Source organism: Solanum verrucosum, unplaced genomic scaffold (assembly GCF_900185275.1).
Source record: "Solanum verrucosum unplaced genomic scaffold, falcon-dt-bn FXZP01000260.1, whole genome shotgun sequence".
Taxonomy (NCBI): Eukaryota; Viridiplantae; Streptophyta; class Magnoliopsida; order Solanales; family Solanaceae; genus Solanum; species Solanum verrucosum.
The window spans coordinates 645921-670573 of NW_026019972.1; the positions used below are offsets into that span (position 1 = coordinate 645921).

A 24653-nucleotide genomic window follows, 5' to 3' on the forward strand; every position below is an offset into this window, starting at 1 on the left:
CTTTTAGCATTAGATCAAGTTAAAGACCTAATATAACACAAACACATAATAAAGTTTAGTATTTGACTAACACTATCACATTAAAATCTGCAAACACATAATAGGATTCAACGTTATTATAGTTATAGCATTTGTTAGTCACTAAACATTTTGTATCCATAGCAATAACACCCAACTATTGGGTCAAGAACGATTTTTATAACCTTGTTAATTTCAACTCACAAATCATTCGTTACTAGCTAGAATTGTATATACATTCACAAAATCATATAAATAAATCAATGAAAAATATATATTATCTAATTAAGATGGAACAAATTAATGAACTACAAGAATACAACTAAACTAATTTAAAATACTAATACTCATGTAAACAACTATCATTACATGAAATTTATTAATAACTACTACCATAAAAAAAAAATCACTCTTTCATGTTCACAGAATCATCGCCAATTAAGTGATCTATCTTTCCTTCAGGATGTGTGAAGAAATCTTCTACATCCAAGTGTGTGATGTCAACTTGATTTTCAGAGACAAAATTCGCTTCAGGATTTTTCACTTTCTTCTTTAGCGATTTTTTATAAAGCTCAACCAAGTGTTTGGGAGTACGACAATCACGTGCATAATGACCTCTTCCACCACATCGAAAACAACCTTCCCAAGTTGCTTCACGTTTCTCATCCTTTCTTTTTTCCTTTTGATTGTGATTTTTATTTGATAAATGATTAACACCAGGAAAAGAATTACGTTCTTGACCATAATCACGACCACGCCCACGACCAAGATTAGGGCTGCGACCTTTTCCATGCCTAGCATGGTGGACATACGCCTCATTCACTTCAGGAAGTGGTTCAGATCCAGTAGGTCGATTCTCATGATTCTTCATTAATAAATCATTGTTTTGCTCAGCCACAAGAAGATGAGAAATTAGTTCCGAATAATTTTTGAAACTTTTCTCTCGATATTATTGCTGCAGGAGCACATTTGAGGCATGAAAAGTGGAGAACGTCTTTTCCATCATATCAATCTCACTAACCGTTTCTCCACATAATTTCAACTGAGAAGTGATTTTGAACATGGCAGAATTATACTCATATATAGACTTAAAGTCTTGTAGCCTTAGATGCATCCAATCATATCGTGCCTTAACTGTGAGATATTCGATTTTTAGAATCTCGTCAAGATGATGACGCAAGAATATCATTGCCCGCGCATAGTTCTGCTTTGATGCCTTATTTTCTTCTTTTATGGTGTCTCCAAGACCCATTGCATCAAGGTGGATTTCAGCATCCAACACCCATGAAAGATAGTTCTTGCCCGAACTATGAAGGGCAATGAACTCTAGTTTCGTAAGATTGGCCATTAAAATTAAAAGCAAAAGAATAAATAATACCTTTTTAATTCTTCAAACTTAACCTTCACTTTTTGAGACGGTAGAGTCTCGTGCTGATAACGTGTTATGAAACTATAGAATAAGAAGAAGAAAGTAGAGAGAGGAGAAGACTTATTATAGGGATGATTTTACAATGAAGAGGACCCCTCTATTTATAAGGAAAATCCAACTTGGTCCCCAAGTTGGATTCCTAACCATATCCTAAAAGGACTCCACATAATAGACTTTCACTATAATACAAATACTTTATATATATATATATATATATATATATATATCCCTTTTTAAAATCAAAATCCACTTTATTCTCTTCTTTCTAATTTCTTCAATAGTTATTGCCATCTTCCTCTCTTTCTTCACAATTTTCTGCTCATTGAAATGACATCAATTTTTTTTTGTAATTGTGGAAAAAGAGCTTTAATGAAGATTTCTTGGTCTCTAAATAACCCAGGTCGCTGGTTTCTTGGATGTGAAGATGGTCGAGTAAGGTTTCATTTTAGATGACCTTTTTTTATGTTTAAATTCTAGCATTCAAGATATAATTTTATGATTATTTTGTTGCTTCTTAAACAGGCTGGATGCAAGTTTTTCAAGTGGTGCAAAATGGATTATGACGAACAAGCTAGAATTGTTATTTCAAGATTACAAAAAAGGATAAGACAACATGATGAAGAAAAGGAAAAAATTAGGAGAAAATATTGGGCTTTGTTGATCGTTGTGATCCTATCTTGAATTTATAAAGAGTTCTTTATGTAGTCATTGTTACGTATGTTGATTTTATGTACTTTGGTTGCTTGCAGGAGTCATTTTGGGATCATAATGTAGTTTTTTTTGCGTTGATAACGGCCTAATGTAAAGAAGTTCTTAAGTAAATAGTAATGAAAGATTGTAAATTAGTTATTGAATAATTGTATGTTAGTTCTGCAAACGTGTCTTGATATTCCAAAATATTTATAGACGTAATTAACTTCTGCTGCTAATTGACAATTTTTGGACGTAATTGAAGAAGAACAAACACTAACGAAAACAAAAGAACTATATTGGCACATGGATGTGTAATAAAGGTGCTACGATATTCTTCAAAATCTAGTATAATTGGCAAAACAATTGGCTCTGGAAGATGTTTATATGGAGCACAAAAGCAACACCATTGTACATTTGGCAAAACTCATGTTTCTTGCTTCAATGCTACTGTAACCTACAAATAATAGAGCAACTTGTATCCTTTTTGTTTTAACAACAAAAATTAAAAGAGCAAAATCTTATAATATAACAGCAGCTTCGCTCAGTGGAGAATAATCACACTGGAAGCAACAAAATAGCAGCTCACCCACATATTACATCGATCAGTAAAATAGCTCGCATCCACATACTACATCAATAAAATAGCTCATACCCATATGAAGCTATATCTAATAAAACTACTCAAACTCACATAGTATGTACTAAGCATCTTACCCTAACTCTATGAGGTTCGTTGGGTTTAATTTTAATTGAACCTTCTGTCGAACACCATAATCAGCGATAGATTTTCTAAACTCAACTGCACTCTCAAATATCATACCCAATTCAAAGAAAGAAATGGAAGAAGAATTATCATACCTCAATTTTTTGCTTTTTCATCTTGAAGGTAAATCAACACCTAGTTGTGCTAAAACATCTAGCTCTTCATCGCTAACTTCACTTGGTTCATCTGATGAACCAATGAACTCTTCATTACCTCCCAATCTACCAATATACTTGGTTGCCTTATACTTGAAAATATCCTCAAATCCCTTATCTATGCCAGCTTCTCCAAGCTCAACCTCTTGATTCTTGGAAGATTTTTTAATTCTCTCTTTTGGCTTTGCAACTTCATTCCTCTTTTGTTGTCTCAGACTTTCTCTAAAGGCTCTCAACTCTTCATCAACTTCACTATCATCCTCATCCGAAACCCCATCTAAATCTTCCTTTTCAAAGTCAAGAGAGTTACTATTTTCTTCCTCATTATCATTACCAGCTCCCTCGTTTAAGATACCATTTATACCATCCTCAGGATGTGAGGCTCTAGAGGAATCCCCCAATTCTTGAATATTTTTTTCACCAGAAAATGTTCCCAAGACAGTGCTAGTAGTGGCCCCTTTCTTTAACAATCACATGTTTTAGATACAGATTAAAATAGGACCCACTTCACAATTCTTTAACACAATTGTATAGTTGACTGTCACTTTCTAACTTCACAAATCTATGGGTAGTATGGTCTTCAACATATAAAACTTCAATTTCATCATACCTAGCATCTTTTGCATAAGATTTCATTTCGGTCAAGGAGAAGTGGTCCTTGTCTATGTTAAATATAATATTTTCCAATTTCAAAACATATTAACCATTATAAAAGCTACCTCCATGGTGAAAAACAATGATAATGTGACCCATATGTTCAATACTGTGAAAAAATAGAGCAAAATAGTTGTGGTAAAAAAATCATATTATTTATATAAAATTATCAAAAATGAAATTTCAAAAGGGGAAATTAAACATACCTCGACTAAATTGAGGAAGAAGAATAGATAGACATCCAAGTACGTGAAATTTCACAACAATTCTTGAACAATTTTACCTTTGATTCGAAGGATGAAATGTAGGAACTTAGCGTTAGGGTTTTGTAGAGAAGAAAGAGGAAAACGTTGTTCTCTATGCTAAGCATAGAGTCATTGATATACCGTGAGTTTACAATATTTTTGATGCATTTCACTTAGAGTTTGTGTGTGTCTTGGGATATTTTGCTAGTAGGAATAATATTTTATGTGTAATTCTTGCAGGAAATAGGCTGGAATGCGGTTGATGAAGATGCAAGATGAAAAGTGCAGAAGTAGCCACCAACGGAGCCACTCACGATCGTAGGTCCAACGACGGGCCGTGGATGGGCAGTCGTAGGTCCTTGTTTAGGAGTTGAGTTTCAGTATTCAGTCCATGGAGTGCCAGGACAGACGTAGTCCAGTCCACAGACCATAGGTGATGTATCGTACGTGAAAGATCAGGGAAGTCTGACCAAATGTGGAACCACGGAGCAGACGATGGACCGTAGGTCGACCCACGGGTCATCCTACACATCCGTCTATGGAGATCTGGGAGTTGAAGGTTCCAGTACCTGATTAATTTTTTCAAGTGTTGAACCACGGAGGGGGACCTACGGACCATAGGTCGACCCACAGTCCATAGGTCGTGTCGTCGACAGAAGCCGCGTTCCAACAGTTTATTTCCTTATTTTGTTTCCTATTTTATTTAGGATTTATTTTCTATAAATAGTAGTTGTAATCCTCATTTTGGGGGGTTAGACATTATTGTAAACTTCTAATTTTTGATTTTTGGAAATTAATTTTGCAAACACTTAGCAATTTAATTTTTGGAATTCGTTTGATACAATTTTCACTTTGAATTTCAATTCAAGATTTAGGTTTTCATCTATTCTAACTGTAAGTTCATGAATTCTTTTAACCTAATTATGAATTGTGAACTATCAAGCATGAGTAGCTAAATCCACAACTAGTGTTGTGGGAACCATGAACAATTAACAAAGTATGAATAATAATTAAGTAATTGTTGAATAGTGTTTATGCATGTATTGTTAATCCTTTCATTTAGAAGTCTTTTTAACGGTGCGCAACGTTAGAAATCACATCGTTCCTACTTGACGGACCAAGGAGGTAGTGAATGAGAAAAGGATTAAACAATAGAGATTTAGTAGATGTTATCAATAGTTTGATGTCAATTTGAGTGAGGGTGAAAACTAAGCCATACATTGATATGATAACTAATCTGGGGTAAAGGTAAAGGTTAATAACGCATACACCTCTAGCCGGACCAAGGTGCGTGGTGAAATTTCCTATTTAGATGACCAATCACTTAGGGATACCCAACTTACCAACTTTGGATGTTAATCACTAGGAAATGATTACTATTATTAGGAGTACGACGTTAAGAGCCTGTAGGGAACACATATACCTAGTTTCTCTCTCATATTGATAACTCAAAGTTTGAATCTTGTTTACTTGTTACTAAATCAACAATCTGCTATTTTAGATACAAAACCCCTCTGTTTACTTTTCTCGAAAATAGTTTGACTAAACAGAGATAATAGTGAGTTAAGTTTAAGTCTGAACCATATTCCTCGTGGGATCGATCCCAACCTACAAGTTGGGTTCTTTATTTGACAATGATCGCTTATACTTCTTTAGGGATGTGTAATATGCATATCAGTCATAGTTGTTAATTGATATTTATTTTGTTGTTATGTTCATATTTTTAATTGAAAAATCCACGTGTATTTATTTTAATTAGTTGGCCGCCACATAGAAGCATTTGTATATCACGCACTTTACCTGTGATATATGAGTGTTTAATTGTTTAAATTTGTGATAGTTAAAGTGCCTACTTATGCACTGGCAAAGTTTAGGGTCATAGTTATTAATTGATGCCAAGTTAAAAGTCCTATTTATGTATTATGCCCTAAAAATGTATTATGTACCAAAAAGTCTTTTAAACTTCATGATAAAAAAGCACATCATGTGAAATGTTAAAATTTTAAAACATATTTAATTTCAAATATATTATGTTTTATTAAAAACAATAAGTAAATCTACATGTAAACTATGTACTTATTATTGGTGCAGCGTGGGTTCATTTCAATTTCCATTTGGTTTAAATGGTTTCTTCCAATCCCAATTGATTATCCTACAAAAAGTCAACTGTCAAACCTAGTACTACCCCTTAATTACTTACTAGGACCAATTATTTAAGGAACAAGTGTAATGACCCTCCAGGTCATTTTTGTCGTTCTCTAATCTTTTCAATGTTTAGAGTTTTCCTATAGTGACCCCAAGTCATTTATGACTTGCTGGGACTGAGAGTTTGGTTGTTACGTCGTTCTTTGGATTTTGTGCAAGTTTCTGTGTTTTGATGCCTTTGAAACTTGAACGGTTAACTTTAGTCAAAAGTTCAAAAAAACTGCATTAGAATGCAATTCTAACGAATTCACCAACTCTGGAAGGGCCATTTTAGGTTAAGGGCATGGTTGGCTTGGGCCACGAGACTTCCGGTGAGTTTCTGTTGTTAGGCATTTTAACTTGGAAACTTAAGCTAAGGTTTGACTTTGGTCAACATTCTTGGTAAACGTGCTCAAATGAAAATTCTGTCAGTACGTAGCTCCATAATATCGAGTTTGGTCTAGAACAACCTTTCTTGTGGTTCCCTAGGATTTCGGTCTTATTTTGAACATTCATGTTGTTTTCAGCTTAAAATGAAACTTGAGTATGGGACACACTTTTCATCAAAATGACCTCAGATAGAAGTTTTGATGGTTTCATTGAGTTTGAAATCTCAAATTCAACAGGGTAGCATATTTTGCTTACGCATGGGATTCCAAATGAATCACGGGCACCCTGTCAGAGAATTCCATGTCGGGGAAAACCAGTTGATGTGCATCAATTGGTGAAGCCCACTCCCTTGATCGTGTTTGCGAGGGCTGAGAGCCACGTTCGCGAGGGGATGCCAGCTTTGGCCTTCGCAACTGTGAGGCACCTCACCAAGTTCGTGATGGCTTGCCTCGTTGGTCTTCGCGTTTGCGTGGATTCTGTCTGCGTTCGCGAAGGACTTCTTCTGAGTAGGCCGCGATCATGAGCCTCAAGCTCCGCGATTGCGATGGGTTAGTTCAACTGGTCTTTTAAATAAGACCGTTCATGCAATAAGCTCGATCCTAAGTTTTTTTTGTGATTTTTGGAGATTGGGAGCTCCGTTTTGGTGATTCAAAGTGCTGGAGGTTGTGGTGCTACATGTTGGAGTGTTTGTGGAAGTGCAAAAGGCATCGGTTTGGGGTAACTCTCACCCTGAAGGGGGTGCCTATTCTCTTGAATATGTGTTTTATTTGCTTTTTGATGCTTATCGTGACCAACGACACTACTTTCGATTCAAGTGTCTACAATCGTCGATAATATAGTAACCCAACCGAGGGTTGGGATCGTCCCAAGGGAGAGGTTTTTGAGAATTTATAGAAAAATAAAATTTAGTTCTAATTAGTCGTAGCTAAGGATATTAACGATTAAAAACATTGTAAATTAAAGGGAGAGACACAAAAGTGTCAAATATCGATTTGGGGGTTTTGTCACAAGTAAGCTAAAATTAGCGAAATCAATTGTAGTTGTCCTCAAATGCAAATAAAAGTATCAACAGTAAAAATATAATAAGACAGAGAGGGAGGTAAGAAAGGTCTTGTCTATGCAGTCTCTCTCTCTGTCAGGGTATCAGTGTATGGGGTGTTGTTATTCCGACTCTGGTTTTCATTGTCTGTGTTTGCCTCAGTTGCTCCATCGATATTAGCTTTAGCCATATTGTCCAAATCGTGAGCTGCTCCAAAGGCATGTATCGCGCTAATGAACCCTCGAACCCACAAAGGAACATTAGGGTCAGTGGGAATCCTTCTACTAGAACTGGCTTTCTTGTTTTCACTCATTGCTTTGGGGTGATCTGTCGTCCCAGCATCTCTTCTGGAGTTTTGTGCCCTTATATGTTGTGGTGGCACATTTCTTCTTGCGACTTTTGGTCTGGCCATGTCTATAAAGCCTTGAGATAAAGTTAGAAATGCAAGCAGATTTAGCAATCCATTCGGCGAACAAAGGGATTCTCGCCGAAAGTTTCAGCTGCCACATCAGATAAAGCATGATAATAAGGGTGAGATGGGATGCTTGGCCGAATCACTGAGTTGTTCGGCGAGCTCGTCACAGCTCGCCGAATGATCCAACGTGCCTACTTGTGACCCACTTTCCCGAATTTAACCCTGCGGTCCCCGAAAACACAATTAAGGCGCACAACTCAAATTAGGGTTAGACCCAATGACAATCATGCTCAACCTACAAATTTTAAGTCAATTTAAAAATGCAACCTTCAGGAATTAACCATTTAACTTAGTACATGCAAAATTTGCAGATCTAAGAGGCAGACAAATATTCTAATCCTACCAGAGAAACCCAACACAAATCATCAGGGTAAGATCATTGCATTAAGTCCAAAATCAATAGAAAGAACTCAATGTTTGGGAACCAACCTTTCGTGCTGACTAAAATGTAGTTGAGTCGCTAGTCAGCAATGTAATCCAACTTTCGAACACAAATCAATAACGAAAATACTCTAAAAGTGTAGGGATATTGAAAATAGAGTGCAGGTGTGAGTTTGGGCAGATAAAAAGTGAGGGAAAGTGAATGAAGTTGAAACTTTTAAACCTTTGGCTTGTAAAAACTGTCCAGTTCTCGCCCACTAGGCGACATTAGTTCCAATCGCCGAACCTCTTGGCGATTCGCTGAGTGAGCACTCGACTCACCAAGTTTTACAGGATGTTTAGTCATCGTGAAGGTCCAAACGGTGGTTTCCATCGTTACCGCCGACATGGTCGGCAATTCACCAATAGTCTCCAAATCTCACCGAGTTTTACAGACTCTAATGTTGACGATGTCTTGAGTCAAATGGCGGACAAGGTCGGATTCGCCAACCCCTTCGGCGACTCATCGACTGGATCTATTGTTTGTCATCCTTCACTTTGTCAAACACGCCTTATACTTTAACCAATACAAACAACACACCATTATTTTACCAAGAAATAAGTACTGATAATAATAAAACTAAAGTAATTAAAGGGGTTTTGGGTTGCCTCCCAAATAACGCCTTAGTTATCGTCGTGGCACGACGCTAGTCCTCCTTCAAATCTCACTCTTAAGGTTAGCCATAGTATCACTAAGCAAACCCCCTTGTTTTCTCGGATTAAGGTGAGACGAGATATGACCCATTTGGGTCTCTAACTGCTTGATTGAAACAGAATGGGAGGTGACGGTCTGACCAAGGGTAGAAACCTCTTCTTTTATGCCTTTCAGTATTTTGCCTGACCCTTCAAATTTGTTGAGGATACGCGAAAGCATAACCTCAGACCTACCACCCTTCGAGTCCTTTGGTTTTCGGCTCTCGTGGGAGGCACATATCTGTCCTTTTCCCCGTCTTTCCAATTAGGATTTCGGTCTCTCCATTCTCGATTCTTCCATACTTCATCTCTAGCCCAACCTTAGTTAGCACCCTTCCTTGGTTAGTTTGAACGATAACCACCACCTTGGTTGGCTAGAAAGATCACCTCCTCATTATACAATGCTTCAAAATTCGCCTCCTCAGGATTTTCACTCCCGACCCCCACAACATTGACACCACGGGCACCAACCCCCATTACATTTTTGAAGAAAATATCAAGTTGTGTCATGATCTTGGCCATGTTTTGGTCTCTCTCATTATCTTTGTCCATTTGTTCCTTGGATAGTTTAAATGTGAGAGGGGAGACTTGGTCTTCACAGGTGTACCGTGCACTATTAATGGTTGTCATACCATCTAAAAGTTGGGCTGCTACTGCATATGGTTGCTGCATTAGGCCTCCAGGTGAAAGTTGATCAGCGACACCTTTATTCACCGAATCTAGGCTTTGGTAGAAGTACTGTAGCAAGACATTATTGACATTATCAGGTAGACCATGAGTTGGGCATTGTAGCACTAATTTTTTAAATCGCAGCCAAGTTTCGTGCAGAGGTTCTCCTTCTAGGCATTTAAAGATCTGGATGCTATCTCTCAGTGACATCATCTTCGAGGGAAAGAAAAATCACACTTGAAATGCGGTTACCAATTCCTCCCAAGAAGTAATGGATTCACGTGGTAGCTCGGCTAGCCACTTGCACGCTTCTCCCATCAACGAAAAAAGAAATAGCCTCAACCTGACCGACTCTTGAGAGATCTTTTTGAACGAGAATGGTCCGCATACATCTACAAAGTTTTGAAGATGCTCGTGAGGGTCCTCGTGAGCTAGTTAATTGAAAAGCCCATTTAGTTGCAAGAGTTGCAACATGGTGCTCATTATGTAGAACACTGTATTTCCCTCGGCTGGGGGTAAACGAATGGCTCCAACACCTCCCATGAGATAGGGGCCATTGATGTTGGGCTCTTGGACATCGTTGAGGTTTCCGATGTCGTCTTGGTGGCCTACATGGCCACCGTTGCTACCATTAACACTCATGCTTTCTGAAATATTCACACAACAAACAAAACAAAACTAAAAATTAGGTAAGTAGACTACAATTAAGAAGAACAAAAATTGTATTAATCCAAAAATTTTCAAATAACACCACTCCCTGACAGTGGCGCCATTTTGATACTTATGTGACCAACGACACTACTTCCGATTCATGTGTCTACGATCGTCGATAATATAGTAACCCAACCGAGGGTTGGGATCATCCCAAGGGAGTGATTTTTGAGAATTTATAGAAAAATAAAATTTAGTTCTAATTAGTCGTAGCTAAAGATATTAACGATTAAAAATATTGTAAATTCAAGGGGGAGACACAAAAGTGTCAAATATCAATTTGGGGGTTTTGTCACAAGTACGCTAAAATTAGCAAAATCAACAAGAAAAATCTAACAATTAGAGGGGGATTCTTGGGATGTGACCGGATTACGGGTTAATCTAAATTATTGGGTACATGCTTTCGATAGAGAATTTATAGAGTAATAGTGACTAGGCTAAGCTATACGTGGAAATAAATTCTCTCTCGAGCAACTTACCCCATTTCAAATGGGTTCATTTCGAACTCCCATTTGTCGCATGAAGACCAATCTACGCCTTACCCCACTCACTCTCTCGAGCTGAGTGTTAGGATGTGGGACTAGGGATCACCCTCTCGGGCTGAACCTCATGTCGACCCACTCCTTAGGACATCAGTCTAGCAGTCTTAGTTTTACGACCTCTCTCTCGAGCAAGCCGAAAACACATGGGTGGGCTTGTATTTGCAACTACAAACCCATTAAATTTGACCACAACTACTAGATGAAATCACCATTAAACTAGATTTAATCTATCAACAAGCAAGACCCAACAACAATATTAACCTGTATTCGCTAAATCACAGCCCAAGAATGGGGGTTTTTAGCCACACATCAAGAGATAGAAATTATACCTAAATGATCTTGCATTCAAATGGGTATGAAGATTTAAGTCTTGTTACAGGCCAAGAATGAAGAAATCAAGAGACCCAAGTCTAAATCTTTCGAGATGAAACCCTCTTCTTCTTCAAGTTTCCAAAACCCTCTTAAACTCAAAGAAATATAAAAAGTACTATTCTATATGAAAATTATAATATTTTTTTTCACACTAAAAATCTGATACTAAGCTATAACTCTTAACGAGTATTTATAGTTTTCAAAAATCTGTGCTACAGCGGACCATTCAGCAACATTAGTCAGAATCACCGATCAACCCGGCAATTCTCCCTTTGGTGTAGTTCATCGCCGTTTTGCACCAACCTTCGGCATCGTCGTGCTCTGGGTCATTGGGTGACATAGTACTGCTTCGCAGAACATCTCGGCGATGCACCGACTGCTCTTTTATTCTGCCGACTTGATCCTTTCCTTTAGGGCTCAGCACACTGGAACAAAAGGTGAAGTGAGACCCTTCGGCGACTCGCCAAGTGGACTCGGCGATCCTCAGGCCTTCATTCTTCGTTCTTTTCATCCTTTTCGTTCCTTTTTGCAATGTAGTGTCCATGCTTTCCTAAAAACTTCACATACCTGAAACTTAAGGGTTTTCATCAAATATTGAGATAAAATAAGTATTTGAGGACACAATTCCTATAAAAATATAGCCCTAAATGAGTCCAATTTGTGGACTCATCATTTTTATGTGTGTGGGGGGCTACTCTAGGCATAAAATTGAGTTCTATTTCGGGACACATGCTCGGGTAGTCAATTAGGACCTATTGGTGGAGTCAATTTTGGAATTCTCAATGCGGGTCCCACATTCCTATTTTTGACTCGATTTTAGGTCTGTTTCAAATTACGGCGATTTTAGTGTCAAAATGTATGTACTATGTTGTGATCGATAATTTGATAGTGTGGCAGTATTTTGAGGCATTTCAAATGCGGAGAACTCATGTGCGGTGGATTTGGAGCGCTCGTGATTGGCTTTGAGGTAGGCTTTGGTCTACTTTCTTGATTGAGCTTCTTAGATAATGCCTAGTATAGATTTCATGTAATCTTTGATGGTATTTGCGGATATCTATATTTCCTCTTGTTATTCCACATTTTCTTGATTCGGTTGGAGACTTAGGCTTAGCTAGCGTTTGGCCATAGATTTCCAAATATTCTTGACAAATATTACTTGGGTGAAAATTTGGGTGAAATTTCACCATGTGTTTGGCCATAGTATTTGTGAAATATATTTCACTTTTAAAAAAAATATGATTTATACCCATAAGTTTTAAAAACTATCAAAACTAACCATAAGTTTGTATTACAAGTCAATTGGATCTTCGTTGCAACAAATAACAAGTAGTTTCCATGCCACTAGAGCAATGTGGTAGTTTGGAGTGAGTGCAACAACCATCATTTCATACATCGTGAAGTAGACAAAGCACATGACTTTGTTACCTTGAACCGATTGTTCATCATTTTCATCAACAATCATATCATCACTTTCAGATTCACTGAATATTTCATCACTACTTTGGTGTTCACGTAAAAAAATATGTAATACAACGCAAACAACTACTATAGAGGGTGTTTTTGTAAAAGATAAAAGTTTGGTGTAAAATTTCAATTTTCAAAAGATCCCAAATAATGAGATTTGGCCCAAATACTAGAAAAAACTAGTATTTGGGATTTTGGGATATTTGCCAAAAATATTTGCCAAATAATGACAAATTGTATGGACAAACACTATTTGCCAAATTTTTCCCCAAATATTATTTGGGAAATCTATGGCCAAACGGGCCCTTAGTATGGGTGTTGGGATCCTTAGTTTAGGTTTGTAGCTTTGATTGAGGTGTAAAAGAGTTGTTTATTCTTATTAGGATGGGTGCTTTATGGCCTTAGAATAGGTTGGACCTTAGGTGCTTTAGATTGTGCTTTACCACCCCCGTGGTTAGGATTTGCTCCCTAGAGGGCTTATATTGAGTTGTTCTTCTTGCGTTGGTGCTTGTGACCTTGGTGGCTTGTTGTAGCCGTGGATTGTTCCTAGCTATGTTGCTCAGGGACTGGAGCAGTATGTTTGGGGTAGGGTGTCGTCCCTAGAGTTAGTTCCCCTCTTTGTTAATTTGAGACCTCTCATTTGGTCCTTTTGCTTGTTGTTTAGTAGTAAATATGTTATATTTTTATTGTGTTCGATTATATTGTTGAATCCGAGGATGTATGCGAGGAATATTTGGATCCCAAGTTAGTACTCAGCTCTGTGTTTTGGTTGATTATATGATTATTTGACTTGAGTGCCTTGTTTAAATGTTGGTGATGACGTGCATTGTATTGTTTGTTCATTCTCATGGGTTTTTGTGGTAGAATCCTAGTTCATGCATTGGCATCATGATAAACTATTGTTTTACTAGGTTTTTATTTTAAACTAATTTTAACGGGAGTCGTACCACCTATGCCACTTGATTTACTAGCGGCGTCTGGAATGTGCTCATTTCCTACTTTAGATTTTAGAGGTATTTGGGATGCACTCAATTTTACTTGACTAGCCAACACGTCAACGCCTTTTCTTGCATGATCCTTGGCTACTTTAAGATCCTATTCGGAGTCGACACGCCCCCGAGTCACTCTTATTATCTGGGCTAGGATTGGACTCACTGGCTGGGCGGCTTGGAATGATTTTTCACTCTTGCTAGCTGGGCTGGGAGTTGACTGTGGTCGTGATTAGTTGGGTTAGGAGCCTCGTTTCCACTTCTTGGGTTCGGTTTTGTGGCACTTCCTTGATGTTCCCATCACATTCATATTCATTGCATGTCACCGGTATACATGGTTATTGATTGTACCCTCTGGTTTATGGGGGCCGATTGGGTTGTGTTTTGTTGTTGGTACCTTCCGGGCGTATGGGGGTCCGGCTAGGTTGTTGTTTGACTATATTATGTTCTATGTTATTGTTTTCTTATTAGCTGATAGGTTTTGGACTTTAAATTTTTTGTCGTAAGTCCTCCTCCTAGGTAGGTTACTTGGTATGTTAGTTGCTTGTGAATAGGTGGTTGGCTCGTGTTTCAGGTACGTTCTTGACGCGGCTTCTCATTCCTTCTATCCTGTTTCTACTCTTTATTGTCTATCTAGTTTAGTATATCATGTTCAGTTACTTGTGTTATGCTCTTCTTATTACTTGTTTATGTTTGTGTTATGTTTTGAGCTCAGTTGGTTGTTGCCTACTGGTATTGTTTTTGGTACTCATACTACACTTTTTCCCCTTGTAGATTGCAGTTTGAGTTATCGTCATTGATTTGGAGTCGCACGGAGCAACTTGGAGCTTCGGAGATTAGGGTGAGCTCTTGGCATCCGAAGCTACTGGTTTTCATCTATTTTGGCTAGACTTAGTTTTTATGTTGTATTAAGAGACAACATGTACTTATGTTGTATTTGTATAAGCCTTGTACTATTATTTTGGGTTAGATGCTCAATATTGACGGATGCCAGGTCTTTTGATGGTTAGTGTATTTCAGCTAATTACCCTTTATTCTCTTATTGTAAGCTTTATGCTTTTGTTGTTGACTTCTGCTTGGTAGCCCGTTGCTTATGGCTTCCGGCTAAGGGTTAGGCTACCTACTGGTGAGGTGTAATAAGTGTCATCATAACCTGAGAAATTGAATCGTGACAATAAGTCCATCAGTAGTCATTCAAGTGAAACAATCGACAATCAAATGACCATAAAAAGTTAATATACATTTGGTAGTCATAATAAGAAGCGGATACAAGTTCTTTTTAAGTACGAATAGCAATTTCAATTGATGTACAGATCTTGAATCTAACCTCAACTCACAACAAAGATTCACCACTAATGATTAAGATCTTCTACTTCTTTTCTATTTGCAAATGCATAGAAATTGTATCATTATTGCATAAAACACAAGTAGGTGTGAGTGAGTGACACCCACACTAACCTTCATGTTGATGGTCAGCTCTGTGAGACAATAGTGGGCTAAGGAGACATAGGAGAGGAGAGAGTCATCTACCATAAAACATAATATAAATGAAAAAACGAAGGCTGAAAATTTAGGATTTGTCTATAACTTATTATTATTTTGGGCCTAAAAACGTATTTAGGGTCATATAGTTCAAAGTGGAGTAATTTAAATTGCGGCAGTCACACGATGTCATTTTCAATTATTTTAACCAATCATATTTTTTTCATCTGAATAATTTAGAAACAATATTCTCTAACTTTATTTAATTGTACAACTGACCCTTTGAAATAGTTGATTTTTAATTTGATATTTCAAAATGGTTGACCTTTAATTTTTGTCTTTGTCAACCAAACATATGCCTAACAGAGTATAAGTCTTTTAAAAGCACATATCATAACTTATGAGATATTATAAATATAAAATTATAAATTTTTATCCCCACGAAAATAGTATGTACCTTAAAAAATAAAAAATTAAACACTAACACAAAATAGGGAAATAATTGAACGAAATAATTAGATTATGTTGTTTGTACCTACTTGCTAGACAAACTTAAATTTTGCCATTCTTAAAAAGAATTAATTAATGAACATATTCTAAAAGAGGGGTGAAGTAAAATATGATAAAATGTTAGTGGAGAGATCTTATTGTTGGTAATGCAAAGGTGTATCATGACAAAATCCTAATGATTTACCTCATGCTCATCTAGAAGTTTAAAAAATATTATCCAAATAATATTAATTTAGGTCAAAATTTTACACGCATGAACAAATTTTGGTTCACACCTACTATTCAACAACTATAAATTGGCATGGTTGGCAAAGTATAAACGTACATAAATTGTCTTGAAAAATACAATATTCAGAATATGAGTGTTCATATCATGAGAATTGTAAACATAGGTGTCATGATGAGCTTATTGTTGCTTGAAGTTAGTCTAGTCCTTGGGGATATAGGCACTGCAACATCTTATCATCCTCCTTATATACGTAATTACTCTTCTTCCTAATTACTATTATGCTAATGTTGAATCTATTGCTATTATATATAATAAGATTAATATACGTATATCAATTACTGACTTTAAATCTTGAATTTGCATCTAATTATACAGGTGATATATTCATAGTAAGTCTATTTAATACTCCTTGTGTTTCAATCCTTATTTAAATACTTGCCAACTAATGCAACACTTACATAATTTGATCCCCTCTGGGTTTTTTTTCTTTTAAATAGGAAATATTACTACTTCCTTTGTTTTTAAAAAAATTATTGATTTTTCTTTTTAGTCTGTTTAAAAAAGAATGACTTCTTCCTTTTTCTTTCTGGTAACACTTTATAATTTCAACTTTTCACGTGACATGTTTAAGGCCACAAGATTAAAAAACATTTTGATATATTTGACATAATTTAATTTAGGACCACAAAATTGAAATATCACTTTTATTTTCTTAAACTCCATGCCAAGTCCAACTATACTACAACAAAAACACCTTTTAGCGGCAATAAATATACACAATTCACATAGAAGACTAAAGTCTTAATTTACCGACATTAATTAATTGTCATTGGATTCAATGTCACTAAAAGAACATTTACAAAGAGTGTTAAATTGCCGCTAAAAAAGTATATATTTAGCGGCAATTCGTTATTTAATTACCGCTAAAAATCATTTTTGGTGTAGTGCTAAGTCATTTTTTTTTAAGTTGACGGAAGTATAATTGTTATGATTTTCAGCAACAAGATGCAATGGGAACAGAGCAGATCAGTTTCCATCAGGTAATTTGTTTGTGGCAGTAAGTGAAGGGCTATGGGATAACGGGGCAGCGTGTGGGCGGCGTTACAGACTGAGATGCTTAAGTGGAAGTGGTTATAGGCCGTGCAAGGGTGGCACTATTGATGTTAGGGTGGTCGATTACTGCACTAAACGCCCATGCCCATCAACCATTGCTCTCTCAGCTGATGCTTTTTCACAAACATCTCCTACTCCTAAGTCGAAAATTAACATCGAATACATCCAGTACGTTTAACGCAAATTATTAGTTTCATTTTTGAAATATTGACAGCCTTAAAAACACTATTCTGTTTAACTAACTGAACTTAAATACACTCAATCTTGTAACATAAGAGATATATACATCCTTAAATTCTCGTTAAAGTTATGGATGTTTCAACACTTTTCTTGATTTTTTATTTATTTAAAGTCCCATGCTTCTACAAAAGTTCGAGACCACTTGCTATATCACGTGGCAGATCATTAGAGTGTTAAAATTTAGTTGGTTAGGTAAAGGGATACTTTTAAGATTATCAATAGTTCAGAAACAAAACTTCAAAAAGGGGTTTCAATGTATCTATTTAATTTTCTATATCGTATGCTTTTGTGTTTTTCTTGTGTCATTTTTCTAAACCAGGTTTTCATGGTTTATTTGTAGGATTTAGTAAGAAGAATTGCTGCGGCTTTTTTTTCCAGCTTATCATTATTGATGATAAGATTTTGGAGTTAGTTTACAAGAAACTGAAGAAGCATAGAAGAGAGGATAGCTGCTTAACATATATCACATATGTGGCAACTATATAATATAAAAGTTATAGCGGAAAATGGAAATAGCCTTTTACAAAAATGTAAATTTAAATCGAATACATTCAGTATGTTCTCGATCATTAAATTTGACGCCATCATTTATTTTTCTACGTATATTGTATTCTTTTGTGTCATTTTTCTGAACAAGGTTTATTTGTAGGATTTAGTACAAGAAACTGAAGCATATATACAAGTGAGGATGGCTGCTAAACATATGTGGCAACTATATAAAGTTCTTAGCGGAAATAGCCTCTTACGGAATTTTTTACCAAAATAAATTATTATTTAAATTAATTCACTAAAATAATACATTTTTTAATCAAATGTGCTTCAGGATAACGAATGTAAAACGTTATTGGCAGTAATATTTTTCAAAAAAAAAAAACACTCACTATTTCAGTAAATTGATTTAGATAATGACTTACTTTGATCGAAAATTCCCTCAAACGAAAATGTAAAGTTAGGGATGCCAAAATATAAAGAAGTTAAATTGTGTGGAAATCAACAAGTATCAATATATAATATATATACATAAAAAAGTATATTTTTATCTAGATACATAATATAATTTTTTGATAAATGAATATCAATCGACACCCTTCAAGTATATATTGCTCCGCCGCTGAATGTGATCACTATCTTTCTTGAATTCTGAGTATAACAAAAGTTTGACCTGTCAAAGTCACTATCCCATTTAAGTAGAGGTGGTTGAAAAAACCAAATGTACGTACTAGTTGTCATTTTTTGAAGCTAGTTGGGACTACTTATTTATCCGAAGTGTTGGGGCCAAATACACCCACAAGTATACATGATTGTATGAATAATCATTGACATTTATAAATTAATTATTTACTAAATATAATGTGTTAATTATTTATTCAAGCCATAAAATTTAAAATTTATCTTATATCACTAACTAATATAAAAAATAAAAAAAGCGAAATAATGAACAATTAACAGATGAAGAGCATATTTTTACGCTATTGATCGATGAGATGAAATCAATCTAAGGTTATGGCTTCGCTAGCAATTATATAAAGTGGTCACTTGAATTGGTTCTGATTTTTTTATCGTGTTACTATAGTTGCAGGTGAATAGTACTTGATTGAGAGTTTTGCCAACAACTATAAGATTATTCGACTATTCTAAATCCTACGGTCGTCAGTTAATTGTGAAGTACATGTGATATGTCATCTGTATCGGATGAGAAAGGCAAACAGGTATATATATTTATATCCACGTTAGTGAATAATCACATTTTCTGTCACGATTGAGCCTACACCCTGGACGTAGCCGGCACTCGAGAACCATTATTGGCCCTCAAATGAACCCTCATCCTGGCTAACTACAAGCGGAAGACTAACTCAAGCATATATAAGCATCAAATTGAAAGAAACATTTAAAAACAGTTTACTGAATCTCAAAACTTTGCTGAATATATTGAGTATGAACATAAGTTTTAAATAAAATATCTGAAATTGAGACTCTCCAAAACTGTCTATATATGAAGCCTTTATTATACAAAGATGAGTGTTGGGACAAGACCCGTGACTCCTCAAGAGAACTGCTAGTAACAACTCATAAAAATTGGAGTCCTCCAGAAGTAAGGAGGTCTTACTCAAAAGCAGACGAAATTATCTCAACGGACTCTTGTTGAGGAACCTAAGAACATGTATCTACATCATTAAAAGATGCAGATCGAATGACATCAGTACATTGAATGTACAAGTATGTAATATAGTTGAATAACAAATAACTGAAAGAAAGGACTATAATAGATAGCAATGTACTCAAGCTGAATGTAAAGAAATAAAGGAGTTAAATTCTTTAAAGCTTTACAAAATACTATCTCATCTCTGAACTCAACATAATATATAAGTGATATATAAAAATACACTTTAACTCTATTGGGAGATTCTCTAACCGACAACAATCACTATGAGCTACATGATAATACATTGTCTCACCCACTCCCAGAACTATCATTTACCTTGTCGGGGTATAGGACATCCTCAACTAAGTGGATCCACTAAGGAATCATCTAAAAAGTATAACTCTTTACCCATGTTGGCATACATGGTTTATGGGTGTTGTGAGTTGTTTGAACTCTCCATCATAGCGGTGCTCAATACTACTTCCAATAATATACACTTATTCTCATATGTTTAAAAAAAACATACACTTGAAATAACTTTTGAACTCATAACTCATTTAGAAATCTCAGTTTCTCTTTTATCAATGTAAAAATTAATGTCTCTCGGAATACATAGTCCCATTATACTCATACTTGAAAACTCTTTCTCAAAAACATTTCAAAATCATATTATAATATGATCATTGATGACTCGGAAAGTCATATTGCATAAACATTGATGGTATATCTAGATACCATATTGCTTAAACATTGATGGCATACTCTATTATCATACTAATCATGTTTTAGAAACTCTTTCTCAAAACTCATCTTTACTTCCTCAAAACTCAGTTTAAAACTCAAGTGTTGGCTTTAAAAAGCTTCTCAAAATTTATAACTCAATCCATAGGGTTCATGCGGAATTATGGAAATGAACGACTCAAATCAGAGATCTTAATAGCAATATGCAAACTCAGTAATCAGAACGCAAGAACTCAAGGACACTACTCATCTCAAAAATACTCAATTCATAAAGTTCATGTTGAAATATAGACAAGAACGAATCAACTCAAGAATCTTAATGCATAATATATAGCAATTCAATAATTAGGAATAGAATTTCAAAAAGAATCAAGAACTCAAAAACTCAAAATCAACTTATCTCAAGAATACTCAAATCTAGGGATAGAATCGTATATTACTCTTTTACTTATCTAAATTAAGAGATGAAAATTTGATTGTTTTGGGTCTTTAATTAGTCAAGAAATTCATTAAGGGTTTTCTTAGAGGTAAAAAGATTAAAAAATAATATCCTTTTTAATGTTTTCCCGTCGGATAATTCATCACTGCATTGTATCAGGTTACTAAAATGGTCATCACTTTTTACTCAAACCTCAATTTTTTGCAAAATTGGTGGCGTTGATAATAAGATTCAAATATCTTTAATTTGATAGGTTATGGGCCACGTAACTCTTTATATTCTAAGATATATGATCGTTTGAAATTGACCCAAAGAGAATTTTACAGCAAAACTTAATCGGTAAGAAAACTTTCAACTCAACTTTGTGCTAGGAGTTTTTAGTGACCTTAATTGATATCCAAAATCATTCTCACACTAAATAATTTACTTTTACACCTTTGGGCAATTTAAGAATCACCCGATATGACCTTATAAGTAAATGAAAAATGGTTTGAGTCTTAACTTAAAAATTTTTGGGGTGTTACAATATCTCCCCCTTGGGATCATTCGTCCTCGAATGACGGTTGGTCTGAGAATGGAAAGGGGTTACTCTTATTATATTCAAGTCTAACTCAAGATCACAAAATACTTAACATAGGGTGATTGTTCTGATCTAAATCACAATATTCAAGTTCTATACCTCTATAGGAAATCTCATCCCAAGAACACTTCTCCTTACCGCTACATTCAGCTAACCTTGAGCTCACATCACGAAACACCTAATGTATCACACATTGTCCACATGTTAACAATACCACATTCAAGCTTAGAACCTTAACCACTCCATAGACTCTTACTAACCCACTTTCTAAGAACTTATCATCCTCTCATCATCTCTATCATCTCTACCAACTGAACTTTCATGCATTACCACTAGGAAGCTCACTTAGTACTCATTGTAAAACCTTATTTCCTTCTTCCTCCATATTTATAACCTTAAATGGAATAAACACACCATCATTATCACAATAAGAAATAGCAATCCTCTCCTCCATCACCACACAACTACTATCAACAACACCCCTCTCAAAAACTAAAAAAGATTACTGAAATAATTTTAGGGTGAAAGATCATAAGCACGATTCATTTGAGAATTTTGATATAAGAATATGCATGGCATAACATTATGTTGCTAGCCATTGAGAGTAAATCATGAACTTGTGAGACTGAACCTACTATGATACATGAATACTTATATGAATAGGCTCATATCATGAGACTGATATCCACAACTTTATGGATTAATCTCGAGGTTAATGGGCTAAAGTCTTTGCCCCTCATTCTGGAAATTGAGCATAGATGTGAATTTCTCTTAAGTGTATGAGCAAAGGTCATAGACACAATTCTTATATTAGGAATATCCACAAGATGTTGTAATAGCTTCGCATGAGGAATATGCAAGATTATGAACGGATTGATATATCTCTTAAACTCTTTCTGAAGATATCACTATATCATCCTCAATACTTGACTTGATTTCTCATCTTATCATCTCCCCCTTAGGCTTGGAGTTGACACTCTAAAGCCATAGATATATTCTCATCATCTCTAAACTGGTCTACATTCCATTTGCTCTATTACTCGGGAAAGGCTTATCTCATGGCTACTGAACTCTCCCTAAGCAGGTACTAAGACTCCTTCTAAGACCTCTTTCTAATGTGCTTCTCTTAACGTCTTCTCAATGGCTTATACGGCTGATTCATCTAGCTCTTAAGGGAAGAAAATTAATGTTTACCTCAACCTATTACACATTAATAGCTCAATTATACTATCTAGGCACACATGAAAAATAGTCATTAACTTAATTGGAACCTCGTATGATTACATGCAATCTCGGGTACACCTCTTAGTGCTTCTATTTACTCTCACAACTTAACCACACCTCACTGCCCTTATCTAAAAGTTAGGATCTCTCATTTGTACCACTCATCTTCATTGCTACTAACATTTCAATTCCTCACCTACTCTATGTCAAGTCTACCATATCAGATCTTAAGACTAACATCACCACCCTTATGTTGCCATTCTTTTGACCACCACTCTCGTCTCAAATTCAAGCCTAATGTTTATTACTAAACCCGGATATTAATATACATCATTACCTAATTAGTTCTATAACCCTTTGAATATTATGGGCTTTCCTTTAAAGATCATAATCCTAACTTAGAGTTATCACCTCTTAAATACTCCTACTCTTCTAGTCAACACCTACACTTGGTCATTACTAACACAATGACACATGATCATAACCTCTTTTCTAGTTAAAGTATACTCTAACTCATCGTAACTAGTGATTATTCCTCTACCGTCTATCATGAACTCTATACAAAATTATTAGTTCTTAGTCTACCCATAAGGGAAAACTCCTCATTAATAACCTACTCAGTGCATAACTATAATAACATAGCTTGCCTCATCACTATATCCCTTTCTTAGAACCTCTGCATGTATTCTTCTAACTTTGGGCATTCTTACTACTACTGCTTAAAATCTCATAACTCATACTATATTTTCGGGTGAAAATACTACCCAAGCTCCAAAACATACTTTCTCATAAGAGTCTCAACTGAAACAAGGTTTAGAGAAAATAGTCTGGGAATACATCTTTCTTTTAGCTAGAACGCACGATTCATATGAATAAGAGTGCATTATCTTGAATCTCAACACTTAAGCTCACTCATAGGCTTCTCTTAAGCCCATCTATAGTCTTATGACTTTCTCAAGACTTTTGCTAAGAGTAACTCATCGATAATGAACTGACTTTGTTTTTCAACTACCTTGAGTATGGGGGATAGTCGAATGAATCTGAGAAACGCACGAGTTTTCAATAAGTTTCTTATGACACAGCTCTACTGCACGATTTGGAGTATGAAAGAAGGAAAACTTTTCATAAATATTTGTAGTCCCTCATTTACAGAAGTAGGGCCCTCACAACCATAAATAAGATCCTACTTGACACGGCTTCATAGACACCCTAGGATACTTGAACTTTGTGCTCTGATACCAAGTTTGTCACGACTCGAGCCTACACCCTGGACATAGCCGACACTCGAGAACCATTGTTGTCCCTCAAGCAAACCCTCATCATGGCTGACTACAAGCGGAAGACTAACTCAAACATACATAAGCATCAAATTGAAATAAACGTTTAAAAACAGTTTACTGAATCTCAAAACTTTGTTGAATATACTGAGTAAGAAACATAAGTTTTAAATAAAATATCTGAAATTGAGAGACTCTCCAAAACTGTCTATTTATGAAGCCTCTACTATATAAAGATGAGTGTTAGGACAAGACCCGCGACTCCTCAAGAGAACTGCTAGTAACAACTCATAAAAATTGGAGTCCTCCAGAAGCAAGGAGGTCTTACTCAAAAGCTGACGAAATTATCCAAACAGACTCTTGTTGAGGATCCTAAGAACCTGTATCTATATCATTAAAAGATGCAGGTCGAATGACATCAGTACATTGATTGTACGAGTATGTAATATAACTAAATAACATATAACGGAAAGAAAGGGTTGCAATAGATAACAATGTACTCAAGCTGAATGCAAAAATAAAATAAAGGAGTTAAATCATTTAAAGCTTTACAAAATACTTTCTCATCTCTGAACTCAACATAATAAGTGATATATAAAAATACACTTTAACTCTATTGGGAGATTCTCTAACAGACAACCACCATTATAAGCTACATGATGATACATCATCTCGCCCACGTTGCCAGAACTGTCTGTACCTTGTCGGGGTATAGAACATTCTCAACTAAGTGGATCCACTAAGTTATGCTTAAAACCAATAAGGAATCA

General features: G+C 35.6%; 2 protein-coding genes across 2 annotated transcripts; one reads left to right on the top strand and one right to left on the bottom strand.

Moving 5' to 3' along the window:
* Nucleotides 1-424: 424 nt before the first annotated feature.
* Nucleotides 425-1366, bottom strand: LOC125817215 (uncharacterized). The gene is made up of 2 exons (XM_049496763.1): nucleotides 1040-1366; nucleotides 425-883 (listed from the first exon to the last, which is right to left on the bottom strand). Exons 1-2 carry the CDS (start codon nucleotides 1364-1366, stop codon nucleotides 425-427), a joined length of 786 nt encoding a protein of 261 aa, XP_049352720.1.
* A 14904-nt stretch (nucleotides 1367-16270) lies between these two features.
* LOC125817216 (EG45-like domain containing protein) lies at nucleotides 16271-17417 on the top strand. The gene is made up of 2 exons (XM_049496764.1): nucleotides 16271-16376; nucleotides 17125-17417. Exons 1-2 carry the CDS (start codon nucleotides 16271-16273, stop codon nucleotides 17415-17417), a joined length of 399 nt encoding a protein of 132 aa, XP_049352721.1.
* The last annotated feature ends 7236 nt before the right edge of the window (nucleotides 17418-24653 follow it).

Bases quoted from the DNA above. Each gene is read 5' to 3' on its own strand.
- LOC125817215 (XM_049496763.1), bottom strand. From the start codon at position 1,366: ATGGCCAATCTTACGAAACTAGAGTTCATTGCCCTTCATAGTTCGGGC. The intron at 884-1,039 runs GTTAGTGAGATT...TTATTAATGAAG, and splicing joins TGAAATTATGTGGAGAAACG to AATCATGAGAATCGACCTAC.
- LOC125817216 (XM_049496764.1), top strand. From the start codon at position 16,271: ATGAGAATTGTAAACATAGGTGTCATGATGAGCTTATTGTTGCTTGAA. The intron at 16,377-17,124 runs GTAATTACTCTT...TATGATTTTCAG, and splicing joins TTATCATCCTCCTTATATAC to CAACAAGATGCAATGGGAAC.